The sequence below is a fragment of the Pyrgilauda ruficollis genome, unplaced genomic scaffold, assembly GCF_017590135.1.
Source record: "Pyrgilauda ruficollis isolate IOZ18807 unplaced genomic scaffold, ASM1759013v1 scaffold31, whole genome shotgun sequence".
Lineage (NCBI taxonomy): Eukaryota > Metazoa > Chordata > Aves > Passeriformes > Passeridae > Pyrgilauda > Pyrgilauda ruficollis.
This window is the reverse complement of record NW_024524489.1, coordinates 6,264,643-6,280,506: the sequence shown is the minus strand read 5'-3', so window position 1 is coordinate 6,280,506 and position 15,864 is coordinate 6,264,643. Positions and strand designations below refer to the sequence as shown.

Sequence of the window (15,864 nt, the reverse complement as noted above, 5' to 3'; positions counted from 1 at the left end):
GCTTAGTCTTTGCATTCCACATTGTGCCGCCCTCTTCCCAAAACCAAGACTTAACACAAACATTGACCAAATTCCATGCAAACATACACCAATCTAATTTCTTATGGCTAGTCGTGTCTATATGAGGAAACCTGCAAAAAAATGTAGGGTATTTTTTTTTTTTTTTTGGTCAGAGCAGAGCATTTTAAAAGATACTGCCTCTTTGAACTTCCAAGTATTTTTTGACAGCTTTGCTGCTACAAAGAGACAAAGCCCTTGCCAGCTGCCATTCAGTACTCAGTAACTTTACCCCTCAGGAGCCTTTACATAGATGTGCACCCCTGTTATGTTGCTGTATTACAAAGACTTCCATCCTCACCAAAACACCGAACTTCTGCCAAGCTTTGCTGGTTTTCTTCAGAATTTAGTTCTGAACACTTCTGTTAAAGAGTAGAAGAGGGGTAGGGGAAAACTTTCATCCACAAACTAAGGTATATTCTTCCAATTTGCCAGTACAGAGCATCCATGAAGTGCCCTGGAAGTGAGATTGGTTCCTTCTCGATACAAACCTCTGAGGTCATTTCAGTTTGCATAATTCTGCATACAGACGTTTTAATAATCTGCCATTAGACTTACACATAACAAAAATGTATGCCTAACTGGAACTCCCCAACACCTTCCAGTGAGTCACTCACATTTAAAAAAGGGCACTGTGAAGGCTTTATTACATTGTACATGCCATTTTTCCTAACAGCCAGTACAAAAATTTGTGCAGTACTGAACACCAGTTGAGTACTGAGTGTCTGTGGGGATGGCTGCCAGCTCAGATGCTCTGCCCTTCTCCTACAGCTTCTTACTCCAGCAGCTGACTGATTGTGCCTGCTTCACTTGATTTGTGCTTCGTTGCTTTCTTGATTTCTCCTCATCACTCTCCCTGAACAGCCACTCTATGCTCTACTAATCAATCTGTCATTTTTTTTACTGTATATGGTATTGGGAGTGAATTGTAAAGAATTTTTTCCAAATTCCCCGTCAGTTGCTGTTTTGGTTTGACAGATACACAGAAGATTTTATTTTCACCACCACCCCTCTTCAGACCCCTTCGATTTGTCAGTGCAAGCAGCCACCTTTCACTTGAAGGAAATCACTAGCACAACTTGAACATGGCATTGTCAGATCATCACCAATTCCATCACACCTGGGGCTTCACTTGCTCTCTCCAGAATTTCATTCAGGCTGTATCTGTTGCCCTCTGTATGTCAGATCAAACAGAGCAAAAGTTTCCATCAGCAGTAAGATTTAAATCTAGTTTTTCTGTAATTCAGTTCAAAACGACAGCTTTTAGACACACTTGATACCTTCAGAATGGGGTCAACATTTAAGAGAAATAAAGTTTGAAACAGATGCAGTAACAGTCACATTAATACACATATTTATTTTAATTGTCCTAATCAGTTGGAATGTGGAAGCATTTCAGCAGCCCAACCTTCCAAAAGTTCACTATTATACATGGCTTACTTACAACAAATACATCAAAGAAAAAGAGTGACTGTGGATATTTTCTCCTGAACGTACACTGTAACAAAACTTTCAAGTAGCAGAGAAGTGTTCCAGCACAACTTTTGCCTTCCAGCATTTTTTGCAGTGTACTGGGTACTAACAGAAAGAATGCAAGAGCAGCTACAAGAAAATAAATTCACCACTGCCATGATTCAATACCCACATATTAGAAACTGACACTTTGCTTCTGTGAAGTGTAACAGCATTCACAACGTAAATCCACACCTTGTCACTTTCAGCAGCCCAAGTAATGCAACATCTGTGAATTTCAGTGCTTTATAGAGAATCTGAGAGTAGCTGGAAAGAAAAAAAACAACATAGTTTGGGGTAGGAGGGATAAAGAGTCTCCCAGTTAAACCATATGCCATACTGTATATTCCCACCTACCACAGGCCTGCAAAATCAACTTGCAAGAAGTCAGGTACTCTTTTTTTATTTTTATGCAGCCTTTTGTTTTCTAGATGGAGAGGCTTTCTGATGTTGCAAGATATAAAAGACCTACTCAAATGGGAGAAGGAGGTCTATGGGTACTGATGTAATACAGCTACTCAGCAGGCCTGAAGAGCTCAGCAATCTCTTGACATATTTTCACTTTGAAAATTATTCCAGATGCTTTTAGGAATAGACAATAGTAATAGCTGCTTTTGACAAGGACATCTGAAAATCTGTGAGCTCCTTCAGATTGTGCTAAAATAAGTGTTACAGCCTGCCAGTTTAAAAACAGATGATCAGCTCCAAGCCTCATTTCACCTGGACTATCACCACCAAGACCATGTTCACCTGCAGCCACGAGGTTGCTCTAGACACCTCTTCACCCAGGCCAGTATTTGCCTTTAATGATAACAAAAGGGTCAGAAAATTAGTCCTATCTCTGCAGAGGCAGGAAGCACTTCAGATCTCATAGTTAGATACTCTTTCAAAAAACACAGGCTTCAGCCAAGTAGGATAGCAAGACACAGCAAAAAAAAAAAAAAAAAAAGAAGAGGAGGAAGAAATTAGCTCAGAAGCCGTCCCTATCCCTCCATACCCTTGTGTGAATGAAAAGGAACTAGACAAAGAACAAGGCACTGTTACAGAATTACTTGCAGAACAGAGAAGTCTGTAAGCAAATAGGAGTCACATTTTTGGTTTGTTCTCACTGCAAGTATTGTGACAACTCTACTGGGGATCACAACCATGATAAGGCTGCACACACTAAGGAAACTGGAGTTAGTCCTGGCCAGACTGATGTTCCTCAGCTCAAGAAAGCAGGCAGGACTAAATGTAAGGGAGGCCCCATATCCTCCAGTTTCTGGACCCTTAGAAAACAACACAATTTGCACACTTACCCTCTGCTTTTGGGTTACCTGCAGCATTGTTTTGCCCAGATTCCCCATATCGTTATGCTCAGTAAGTTTAGGCACGGCTGACTGCTGGAGTATCTGGAAAGCAAGACTCATGCAGAGAAGATCTATTTTACACACTTAAGGGTTAGTGACTCCATCTGGGGATACCAACAGAGTTCTGGGACACCAGTGAGGCTCTAAGAAATCTTGGGGTTTTTTCACCCCTGTCCCAGTTTTAGGCTATCACTGTTCAAAATAACACAGGTGCTAAGTCTTGGCCTTCCTAGAAGTAACTTCAGACTGAGAAAACAAAGTGGTCTACATTTTAAGACTCCCCCACTTCACTTACCATCACTTTCACTCTTACTTTTTAAGTCTTCCATCCACGTTGGAATAGTTTGTAACGCAACATAATCCCCCAAGTACTCTTTGCGTCTTTCTTCCAAGGTCATCTTCAGCAAACGCTCTGTTTGGGGGGAAAGAGAAACAAGAAAAGTTTTGCAAGCTTTCATACATTGTTGCAGACGAGCCACGGTGACCAGTGCACTGCCCTTGATGAAGGAAATGCCACTTGAGGGGACCCAGCACGAGTGATGCAGGGAGTGACAACAGCAGCTAAGCACGGTGCAGCTGTACAAATGCACACGCCTGTTTCTGGCTACCCCAGCTCTGCAAAGTTAACACCTCTCCCCACGCTCTGGGCTGTCCAGGCCTCCTCGCCACATCACTGCTGTGCTGCTTCTTCCTGCCACTTTGATTCCTGTATCAGAGAACAGCAATTTTAGTAGGGAATTCTGGTTTTGTAGGGAGTTTTCAGGTATGAAAGTCTGTTCTGTAGGCTTTGCGTTTCTAAACCAGAACTAAAAAAAAAAAACCAAAAATTCAAGTGACGGTAGGGAGCATGGTGGGAAATTATTGAAATGCTACTACATAACAAAAGAGATCAGAGCTACAGAAAATGTTTTGTCAATTGCCAGGTGTCTGGGATAGTAAAAAAGGTAAGTTTAGCTTTAGAGATCTTCATTTGAGTATTAATAGGATGCACCTAGTTACCACACTAAAATACATATGGCCAGTTGTTTTTGTTTTCTACTGAGAATGTCACCACCTCTTTTTTCAGATGTTTAGTGAAAAGTAAAGCCTCCAACATTGCACAAGTATGACAGCAACTGCCAACTTTATTCTTCTTCAGACCCTGCTATAAATGGACTTTTACATGAAAAAAAGCCATCCCAATGACCCAAAACTGCAAGCAACCTCAGCACTTCAGCTCATTTTTGCAGTAACATCCTCTTTTCCCTCTCTACCTCATCAGTGCTTCGTATTAGCTCAGCACAAGATGAAGAGCTTTTTCCCTCCCAAAAGAAGAGGGGAAAATAAAAAGACCAGTAGACACCCATACTCTACCCAAATTTCTCAGTCTGTTTTCACCAGTAGCACTGTGCTACTTTAACCACACTAACAGTTTTTCTTGACATGTTAATCAGTAATAAATGATTTTCAGTGACTGAAGAACTTTTAGGGGTGTGGGGAAAGGCTAGACCTATATTATTTGCATTTTACATAAAGGACTAGGTAGACATAAAAAGAACATTTTCATCTCAAGCTGAAGCAGCAAAAGATGAACACGGAAACTGCTTCTCAGGTCAAATCTTTAAAAACCAAGAAAGAAAATGACTGGGGTCTGGTTTGGAGTTCTTTTGTGTTTTTTTCAAAATAAAGTTTCCTAATTATGTAGGCTGCAGTCAGCACAGTCTAATAAGGCAAGTTTTGAGCACAGCCTTCCTTAACAAAATAAGTTCATCTTGGTATTTTTTGACAATATTATCAGTACCTTCATTTGACAAAAACATTTATCTCTCCTTACTCAACCTGGCATCTCAGTGGGATATTTACACCTGCCACCAGAACTGACTAATGAGGGTCACCATTCTGCACAGCTCCATATCCACCTCCGTTACCCAAGCTCCAGGGATACAAAACTCCAAGTATGTGACATGCACACTGAAGTCCTCCAGGTGGGCAGACCTGAGAGAGCATGTCAGTTTTGAGGGACTGACAAACAGAGCCAGCCTAGGTGCCTTTAGCTGAAGAGGTGAGAGAGCCACTCTTGTGCCTTCAAAACACAAGTTCTTTTCTACAGGAAGGTTTTACAGAAGTTTGCTCTCGTGAGTCAGCAGCAAGAACTTAAATTGAGTCTTACAAACCTCCCGGAGGATGCTCCCAACAGCCTTCACCACCAGCACAGGTTTCTGCCTGTGGCAGAAACTTGGGAAGTTTGCAGGCAGCCCAGTCCTGTGTCTAAGGCTCTGAAATCACCTCCACTCCTGCTCCTGCTCCGTTTCAGCTGTCCTCACGGAAGATCTCCCCTGAGAGGACGTGGACCAAGCCTTAATTACCAAGAAAGTAATTAAGAAAAGCAAGCGTATTGTCAGTGGGTTTGAACTCAATATTTAGCAATCAGTGCTTTTTTCATTTTAGGAAGTGCTTCAGAATATAAAAGGCTGAGAGCAACTGCACTCAGAGCTTCACGGGAAGAGCAGAGCCAGTGAGCACAGCCAGCTTTGCAGGGGTTCAGGGATGCTTGTGTGAAAGGTGAAGGCAGAACTGACAACATTTGATTTCCAAAGTATTGACTGGGTAAGAAGGGAAGAAGTTGGGCTTCTGTAGTTTTCCTCCCTAGTGAACTAGGTACTTGAAAAGAACAGTCCCACAGGGCTAAAAACTGAAGGGCAATGCCAGCAATGAAGAGAGAAGCTTTTTCTACCCTCCTCCCTCAAAGTACTCAGGGCCAACATCAGCATGGTGCTGGAACAGTTACTGGAGCAGAAGACTGGCAAATGCTCTTCGTTCTCACTGGGCAAAAAGACAGGGAGTTGTGGCCAGCTAGCACTCAAAAATGCATCCTGGATGGAAAACCTTCAGCAGCATTGATTTGCATTCACCATGCTGATGGAGACCACCATCCTCATAGCAGACTGAGACACCAGAAGTGTGTCACAGCAGCTCCAGTTCCCAGACCCTGCACTCTGCCCTCCTTACTAATGGCTGGAGTTCACCTGCCAGGCTATGAATTCACACAGACAGTAACAGAGCTGAAAGAGACAAGTGGGAGTAATAATAACATTCACCAGAGTAACTTTTCCCCATCTGCCCCTTGTATTTTTCAAAGGTAAAACATACAGCATTAAGGGAAAAGTCGGTTGTAATTGATCACACATAAACAATGCTTGAGACAATTTAACTGTACTTTTTTTCACTGAAAACAGAAACTTCTGCCAGGTAGAAATTTGTTGCCTCACCTTTACTACAGAAGCATGGATTGTAAGGTGGTTTGAAAGAAAAAGACTCACTTCATTTGAGAGGAGTTTGACAGGCGCAACTACCCTACAGAAAAATAAGTTCATTTCTGTTTTAACAATTTTTCCTTAGAAATGTGCACTTGAATCCTCTTCTCTGAACTGGTCTTCAGCCTTCTTAGCTTGAAACAGAGTCACAAGGATGATGGAAGACAAAAAGAGAACTTAAAATATGACCCTAGGATAGCTATTTCTTCCTCTCCTCATCTATTACTACATTACTTGGAACACACCGGGCAAGAAGCTTTCCTCCTCACAGATAAAAACGTTGCACTTCCACTCTGTGAATTTTTTTCTTAATTTTTAAATCGGTCTCCCCGGGATCAACATAAAGTACCAACAAAACAATGCATCAAATGCTTGGCCCACAGTTTTCATGCTCTGGAGTTTGACTTAGAGGCTTTATAAACTGAGAGTACGTCGGTCGGGGTCCTTAAAATACACATAAAAATACATAAACAGTTCAAAAGATGGGACGTAGGGGTGCTCTGAGACTCCCACACCCCAAACATTTCACCCCGGCTGCACGACACTAGAATCCGAACTGATTACACCATTGATCCCAATAAACCACGCTTCCCCTCAGAAAACAAACCCATTGAAAGGAGCAAAAGCACGTTTTGAGAGCATGTGCCCAACTTTTCGGCCTGAAACACTCCCACAAGGTGACTTGGGGGCGGGCAGCCCTCCGGTGAGGGGTTGTTTACCGCCCTCCCTCGCTCGCTTCCCTCCGCCCCGGGGCTCCACTCCTCACGGATACGCCGAGGTCTGGGGGAAACATCCCCAATTCCCGCACGCCCGGGCTGCCACGAAGGCTGGTTCAGCCAGGAGACCCCAGGACAGACGCAGGGAACACGGAGTTCCCCCTTCCCCACCCCGTCCCTTAAGGCGCGGCCGGCGGCAAGCGCTGCCGGACACCCCCCGGTGAGGCGGCGGCTCTGAAGGCACCGGGACCACCCCCCCCCATTCCCTGGCTCCCTCCCGGCTCAGCGTGGGCTTAAAGGCGGGAGAAGCGGGCCCGGCCACCGAGAAGGGCGATTATACCTTTCTCCTCCCGCCACAGCTTTTTCCGCTTGTTGCCGGGGTACATGGTGGTGTGGCTGGCGGCGGCTTTGAGCTGCAGGTTCCCCAGGCTCACGAGGGGGTGGAGGAGACGCCGCGCCAGAGCCAGAGCCAGAGTCGAGCGATACCGACGCCCCGCGCCGCTGCTGGTGCCGCTGATCCCGCCGGGTCTGGCTCCGGCTCCGCGCCCGCCGCACGGTGCCCGTCAGCCGGGTCACGCCTCGCTCTACCCCGACACCCCCGCAGCGCCCGCCCCGCTCCCCGCCGCCCGTTGGCTCCGGCAGCCGCCGCTCAGCAGCCGCCTCCTCCTCCTCCTCCTCCCGCACCGACCAGGAGGAGCCTGAGCGCGGCGGCGCCGGCTCGGCAGGATTTGGGGGAGTGTGTGGTGCGGGGACACGGCGTGGCGGGTGCTTGGGTGCGACACTGCGTGCTCTGCGCGATGCCGGCGCTCGGAGCCCCCGCGGGGCGAGAGGGAGGGAGGGAGCGGGCGGACACCCCGGTCCCGTCCCGCCCCGCCACCGCCCCTCGCCCGCCTCCTCCGCCCCTCTGCTTCCGGGTTGCGGCGGTACCGGGCTGTGCCCGGGGCGGCGGGGCTGTTGCCGGGCGACCGCGCCGGGGCCCGGCCCGAGTCTGGCCGGGCTCGCCCGCTCCTCCCGCGGGCCGGCGGCACCGTGAGGCCCTGAAGCGCCCGGGAGGCAGGAAACTGCCCCGGCCGGGGTAAAAACGGGGTAAAAACGGTGCTGGAGCGGCAGATGCCGGGCTGAGGTTTCCGGGAGCGGGGCTGAGCTGGTGTGTGCGGAGAAGGGCGTGAGAGCGGTGTAGGGACTGCAGCACAAGTCCTGCGAGGAGCAGCTGAGGGAGCCGGGGGTGTTCAGCCTGGAGAAGGAAGCTCAGAGGTGGCCTTGTCACTCTCTGGAACGCCCTGAAAGGAGGCGGCACCGTGTGGTCCCGTTCAACCAGCATCAGGACAAGGGGACATCGTCTTTAGCTGGGCCAGGGAGGTTCAAGTTGGACACTGGGAGGAATTTCTTCGCAGAAAGGGTGATTAGATATTGGAATGGGTTTCCCAGAGAGGTGGTGGAGTTACCACCCCTGGAGGTGTTTAGGAAAAGACTGGACATGTCACGCAGTGCCATGTTGTAGTTGACAATCTTTTGTTCACTCAGAGGTTGAACTCCATGATCTCGAAGGTCGTTTCCACCCTGTTTGATTCTGTGACTCCTGGGATCCCTACACCACACCCCCTGCCCTTAGTCCCACCTATTGTGAAAATCACCGCCGGCTGCAGCAGAGGCCAAGGTCCGCCTGGGTCCAAGGCTGGAGGAAGGCACCTTGGCCCCTGTGCCGCTCAGCCTTCTCTGTAACAAGAGTAATTTTCTCCTTCACGCCAACTCCCATGGACTAAATAAATAAATAAATGTAAAAGGTTCCCTACAACTTACAGATGCTGTTAGCTTCACTTGTGCCCCCATGGAGGGAAAGTCCCTTCCCCATGGGAATGGATTTAGCCCTGGAGCGCAGCAGGTGCTTGACTTAGAGCGGGACTGGTGTGACAAAGGACACATCACAGCCTCGCTGTGCCATTATCTGACACAGCTTCACCAAGACAGAACAGTTCACAGGGGTACAGAGATGTCAGATTGGAGTCAAACACGGGATCTACATCTGCTCGTATGGAATTCCAGGTAAATCATACAGAGAATGTCTTGTGTGCAGCCCTTGGTCAAGGACTGCCTTTTCTCTTGTGATACACTCTTGTGCTTCATGTGTATCAAAGAAAGGTGAAGTACAACTTAGCAACATTTCACTTCTTTTCTCATAGTTTCTGCTAAACACAAGCGTTAGCATCTCTACTACAAACATTAATCTTGGTACAGCTCCTTACAGTGAAATCGTTAATCTTATCCCACTCGGTGATGCAGGGAAGAACCCAGTTTACCTTTTAATAAATCAGACTGAGTCCCCTTTACAAAGCATATTTGAGCATTCATATTAGACCACCTATTGAGGGGTTATTGTTATCTTTACCTGATTTCTTCTCTTTGCCCAAGAGATGTGCCTTGGTAGCCCAAGCACAATTTTCTCTCTTGATAATAAAAATGAGAGAGAAACCAACAGGTACATTTTTCTGTTCTTCTTTTTACATCTATTATGTGGAGCAAATATTTGAATGCATATCCTAGATCATTGAATATTTACCAGGCTACTGAATATTCTGGTGTCCTGTGGGATCTGTTCCACATTTTATAAATCAATGTTTATTGGACCAGAAGGGGAGAAAGAGAAAACTTAGCTCTCTTCCTGTAGAGGCCATCTGCATGCATTCTGCAGTTTCATTTGTAAAAGCAGCTACAACAGCCATAATTTTGGAAAATATCTAAAGCAAGTATATACACATATAAAAGAGGAAAGAAAATTAAGCCTGATGTTTACACCAGCACCAAAATGAAAGACAAGATAAAAGACAGGAATAAAACTGGTCTTCAACTTAAAAATAGAAGTGTCCAAATGTAACAATTCCAGTAAGAAAATTCTTATGGCGTTTTACATGTTTTTTCTTCAGGTGCTGGTGATACAATTGATCCCACTGAAGAAGCAATAAATTGTGCCACTGACTGATATGAGCATGACCTGTCTTCTTACATTTGTTGATTCTGGAGGCCTGAAGGCAGAGAAACGATCAGCATTATCACACATGGTGGGAAAATTCACCTAAAAAGTAGCATTTCAGTATTTGGATGAAAACCAATCTTGCTGCAAACTGGGAGATTATTTTCTGAGAAGGCTGTAGCAAGATGTATACATTGAGGGCTAAAGCAATGCTCAGAAGGGCTTAGAGAAGTTCTGTTGAAAAAAATGACCATGAAAATAGCACCAACGGAAAACTGGCGTTGGTCTAATGGTCTGTGTGTATTTAGTGCATCCAAGGCTGGTGAACTAGGTTCAGAATCTGCAGAGGAAGACTGGGCAATGTGCAGAATTAGTATTTAAGAGATATATAGCCTAGATACAATACTAATAGCTGCAAAATGAACATTTAACATATGGATAAAGTAATGACTGGTTAGAGAGCTCCCATTAGAGATATAATAGGAAATGTAAATTAATATGAGAGTGGATACCATGCTACAGAAATGAATAAATGAACCAAAGGAGAGCAAGAGCCTCGATCCAAACTGCTGGATCATCCAACCGAACCAGCATTAAGGGCACTACATGCAGCCTTTCCAGTGCCATCAACCATCCTGGCCAAAGTAAAGGTGGTGGCACAGCAGATCCAGTGCAGAGCAAAGCTGAGCAGATCTGGGGCTCTGCAGGAGGCAGTTTGGGGCCACGGGATGAGCCCTGGGTCCGTGGGGTCAGCTGCGCTGTGGGAGCCGTGGCACACCAGGAGAGAGTCGGTTTGAGATGCAGATTTTAAAGAAAGGATCAAAACGTCTGTTGCTGGAGAAATAGAGAGGATGGGAATGGAAGTTGGCTGTTCCAAGTCTTGATAGTCTTAAAAACATTTGAAAAATTCTGTGTCAAACAGGGAAGGGCAAATTAGTGCCACCTTCACAAGCACGGCGTGGTGCAGGGTCAGAGCCTGTGTTTGTGGACATTGAACCATGGGCAGCACCAGTGCCACTGGGCACTTTTGTGAGAAAAGGTGTGAAGTTTAACAAGAAGAAAATTTGTATGAAAATGGCAGTAAGCAGCTCTTTTCATTGTTTACAGTGGAAACCAGTTGTTTGGTTTTTACACTGTTCATTTTTTCCTTGAATACAGTGAAAAAGATAAATTGAGATGTCTTAGAATTTGTATGAAAATGGCAGTAAGCCATTTCATTGTTTACAGTGGAAACCAGTTATTTCGTTTTTACACTGTTCATTTTTCCTTGAATACAGTGAAAAAGATAAATTAAGATGTCTTAAAAGTTCTTAAATAATTCAAATTTTCATAATTTAAATATCAATTTTATTGATAAAAATTTAAAATGCAGATCTATATTCAGATTATTTCCTCAATTTCTACCTCATTAAAGCAGAAAGCAACAGAACATTGTGGACAGTTTCACATGTTAAGAAAAAATTTGTTCATCATGTATGTGAAAGTATCTTTTTAAACATATAATATCTGTAACTAATAAAAAATTGATTTATTACACCAATAACACAGCAATATAGTAATCTAAAATGTGTTTATAAATTATTTATATTTAATAAAAATTTATTTCAGCCATCATTATTCTTTTCAAACCTTGCCTGTGTAGCAAACTGTGCACTATACACGGTCCTGCTGATTTTGATAAACCCTGTGCCATGCACGTTTGCACTGCTGGAAATTCAAATAGAAACTTACAGCCCCTGTACATTAACCATGAAGTCTCTCCTCCTGTCCATTCCTATCACATGCTGGAACTCTTCCAAGTCCTTTTCCCAAGGCTCCTGCAATATCGCTGGTAAGATGTCATCTTTTATTAGCACGTCCACTCTGAGATACACTAACATTCATTGAAAACATAAAATGCACATCATCCATCTTTCATGTGACAGCTGCATCCCACCTACTGAACTTTCAAGCTCATGGCACACCTGGGTCAAGGTTCTGTTAATAAAATGATGCCGAGTGACAGAAGAGTGGGAGTTAACTGCCTGAAAGCATTTGATAAACTGTTACCTGTGGTTTCTATGGTTTGTTGCCTCGGGCAAATGTGCTAAAGAGGAAACAAGTAACTACAAGCCCCATTTGTCCAAGTGGGTGAATGGAGATGAAGATGAAAGGCAATGTACTCGTGTTACTCACAGCTTGATGATTTTTGTCCACTTTGTCAGGGAACTCTCTTTTGTTCCATCAAACAATTAGCTGAATATAGCTAAACTATGAGTGATAGCTAAACTATTCAAAGAAAGACAATTGTTTCTGTACTTTTGATATGTCTTTCGATATGATCTCATTATTCTATTGTTTCATAAGTAATCAAATGCACAGTGTTTCAGTTTAACCACTAAGGTTATGGTTGTATCTAGATATTGTCATTTTTGATAGTAAATAAATAACACATTAAATACATAAATATGTTGAGATAACTAGTCAAATGATCTAATATATACACATTATTAAGTGACTAATTTTTAAAATATTTTGATACACACTTCTCATTTTTGATTTGTTGTAGCATTACAAACTTTGAGAAGAGACTTTTGTAGATCCTTTGAAGTCAAACCTATTTTAAATCAACTATTTTGGAAAACATAATTCCAATATAGTAGTATTTTAACACAGTTTAGTCTGGTGATGTAAATGAGTGGAGCATTTTCCCGAGACTTAATTGCAGTTCCGAAATACCGGGTGTGTGTGCTGCATGTTGTTACCATGTTGTACCTGAGTTCTGCAGTGAGTGCTGCTGTTCATTACAGCCACAGGCAAAGGAGGCAAGGGAGAAAGGCAAAAGAGAAAGAGCTTTTCAGAGTCTCCACAATAACCCCACAGACCTGATTTTTTTTTGTTTTTTTTTTATGTGCAGCAGAACACCCAGGGAAAAAAGGCAGGAATGATCAACTTAGGCTCCTCTCCAGGATCAGTATCATATGGAAGAGATAAAAATACAAGCTGAAAAATTCAGCAGTTGATCCAGACTAAAACTGTCTTCTGCTCCTGGAACTATTCCTAGCTCAGAGAGGAAAGGAGGAAAGTGTCCCAACTCAGAGATGACTCAATGCAGAGTGGAGTGGAATGCCACACTGGCTCCCTGGGAGTTCAGGTAGGTGTGATGGTGGTGCTTGCACAAACCTTTTCAGCCCTCTGCCAGTGGCTGCTGGAAACAGAAGTAACTTTTAATCTCAGTCATTCTGTATCTGAATGAACTAAGATGTATCTGAATGGACTTAGATGTGTTCCACAAAGTACTTGATAGAGAAGAAAATTAAGTAGGAAATTACTCCTCTGTATGCCACTTGAAAAAGTGGAATTCCTGTTCAGTCTGCAATGTCCTCAGTAAAAAATAAAGATTGAAAGCAAAAACAGAATGAAAGTCAGTGTGACCTCAATAGAGAAGAACAGAGTTTAAAAAAAAATAAAAAAGAAAAAAAGCAGGGCATAACCATGTGCTCAAACATAAAGTACATAAAAGCAATTCCATTGACTTCACCAGCACCACTGATGTGCTCTGTGACTGCTGGGACCTTGACCTCAGCAGGCTGTGTGCAACCTTCTTATCATCAAGAGAGTCTAGTGTCTCTGCAAGGACAGAATATAATGAAATGGCATCACATCTAGCAGAGGAAAGCATAATGCCAATCTGCACTAGTAGTAAAAATATTCCCTGGTTATAAAATTCCTTCAATGAATTCTTTCCAGGAAAACAACATCCTGGCATTAGATATGGTCAAGCCAGGTGACCATAAGAAGAGGCAAACATGCATTTTCTTGTTTTGGTTCTTCCTTCATGACTGCACACATCTACGTCTGTGCTTGGATTTTTATTTTAAGACTGAAAAGGGCAGAAGGCAAGTGATTTATTCCAACATGCTGTGCCATTATAGCACTGAACTGGGGCTGGTTGGGCTGGGAAGTAGTTGGTTGCTAAAACCAATAAAAAATGGGAGTACCTTTAAAAGACATCTAACATGCTAATTGTTAAATTAGGCTGAAATTACATTATTTAAGAAATCTTTCAAGTGTCTGAAATGAAAGAATGTCATACATTGCAAATGTACATGAGGAAATCTAGATCTCACCATAAGGGACATCCACTGTCATTATTCTGCTATTTTTTTCTGATTTGTCTTTTATAACAACTTTGTCACCAGACAGAAAAGAAAAGAAGAAAAAAAAAAAAAAAAAAAAAAGCTAAGAGGTGGTTGACAGGTGAAAGAATGAGCAGACGGATAAATGATGTAAGAATTGGAAAAATAACATTTTAAAATTACATACAGGGTAGAGCTGGTACAAAAACAGTTGATAAAAACTGAGGCTATTTTGAATGTAGATGTTATACATCTTACTATTTTTGTTTCAACAGATAATGTGCATCATCAAAATCAGTGGAATTATACCACTACAAATAGATGTTTATTTCATATATAACAAGAAATAACTGAATTAATTTTCAAGTCTGCTTTTCCATCTCTCTCTTTGCTTGGTTATTTTGTTTGGCTTAGCTTTATTCCCTCCAAATGATGCCATCTATTCATGGCATCTTCAATTCATGTTGCTGTTCTCACCATTTCTGATTGATTTTGTTGTTAAATCTATCTATTCCTACACACCTTTTGGTGCGCAGACTGGAAGCAAATATCTGGAAGGCACATTTTGATTATGAAAGTACAGGTGCTAGTGAACATTAGTGAGATTCTTTGTGTGATACAAACAGAATCCCAGCATGTACAAAATCAAGGAATCATGGATGCACTGTGGCTGGAAGGACCACAGAAGATCTTAGCCCAAAGCAAGGTTGCACCAGGGTGCTCAGAGATTTGACAGGTTAGGTGCTGAACACCCCCTGGGGTAGTGGATTCACAGCCTCTCCAGACCACCTGTCCCAGCCTTGACTGGATTTGCTGAAGTTTGTCACCACCCTTTTTACATTTCCTTCTAGACTCCAGCTTTAGAGTCCAAGGAATCCCAATTCAATTGACTGGTGTACCACAGTGCATAGGGCTGTATGAGCACACCCCCACACTCTGTACTTCCCTGCACTACATTGCAAGAAAAGATCCTGCTCAGCCTCAGACTCTGCTGGACAGCGTGGCTTTTAGGCAAAGAACTTTATACTGTATAGTCTGAGACAAAAGCAAGAGCTGGGGTGGAGGGTGTCTGCTGAAGGAACGGCATGATTAATTAATTACTTTCCAAGTAATTTTTCTTTCTAATTTTACTTTACTCTTTTGTCTTCTCTTGCATTTTGTTTGCTTTGCCTAAGATTTTGTGTCCTTTATTGCTCATCTTTCCATTAGTAGCACAGTGTATTTTTATCCCCTGTAAATGCAACACATGCTCCTGCTCCTTTTCTTGCAATGCTTCCAGCATTGCACAAGCATATCTACATTTTCCTTTTCTTTTTTTTCCCATCTTAATACAATATAAGCCATATCCACTTCACTGTTTCCTCTCAATTAAATTGTTCTAAATTATTTGTTTGGTGTGAAGGGACAACAGAAATGTCATAAAAATAACTGCTTTACCTTTAATCACCTAGGTATCATAACAGTTTGTGTGTATTGTATTCAGTACAATTATCTTATATGACTTGGTAAAAAATGAATTCAAAATTTGGGAGTTCAGGTTTTAAAGGAGATAATTAAAAAAAAAAGTTATATTATATAAAATAATACTGAGCCTGAATGGTGTTAATTAAAATGTCCTCCCCATAACTGGAATTTATTGCTTTGTAAAGATCAGTTACTGTATCAGTGATATACTGTGTTATATACAAGAAAAGTAGGAGATTTGCATCACAATCCTTAGAAGACGTTTCAATTCTTTCTTTTTTTTATATAGTCCTCATCACCATTAACTATTTTTTTGCCTTGTTACAGTAGTTTTTGTTGTTAGTATGTTAATAGCTTTTCCCAACGTGCCCAAATCAGTGCAAATCT

The 15,864-nt window shown here is 43.0% G+C and overlaps 1 protein-coding gene and 1 long non-coding RNA gene across 5 annotated transcripts in view; one reads left to right on the top strand and one right to left on the bottom strand.

The window, feature by feature from the left end:
• Positions 1-7,601, bottom strand: part of MACROD2 (mono-ADP ribosylhydrolase 2) — an 842,730-nt gene extending 835,129 nt beyond the window's left edge. Inside the window, exons 1-2 of one of the 4 annotated variants that reach the window (XM_041474169.1) lie at positions 7,268-7,601; positions 3,214-3,330 (exon numbers count right to left, since the gene is read on the bottom strand). In XM_041474169.1, coding sequence (XP_041330103.1) covers positions 3,214-3,330; positions 7,268-7,313 — 163 coding nt within the window. In that variant the 5' untranslated portion in view covers positions 7,314-7,601. The remainder of the gene's footprint in view (positions 1-3,213; positions 3,331-7,267) is intronic. The other 3 variants (XM_041474167.1, XM_041474166.1, XM_041474165.1) reach the window with 3 other exon arrangements.
• Positions 7,602-7,870: 269 nt separating this feature from the next.
• LOC121357086 lies at positions 7,871-9,978 on the top strand. The gene is made up of 3 exons (XR_005955679.1): positions 7,871-8,002; positions 8,452-8,970; positions 9,849-9,978. It is a non-coding gene; the product is annotated as an uncharacterized LOC121357086 (long non-coding RNA).
• The last annotated feature ends 5,886 nt before the right edge of the window (positions 9,979-15,864 follow it).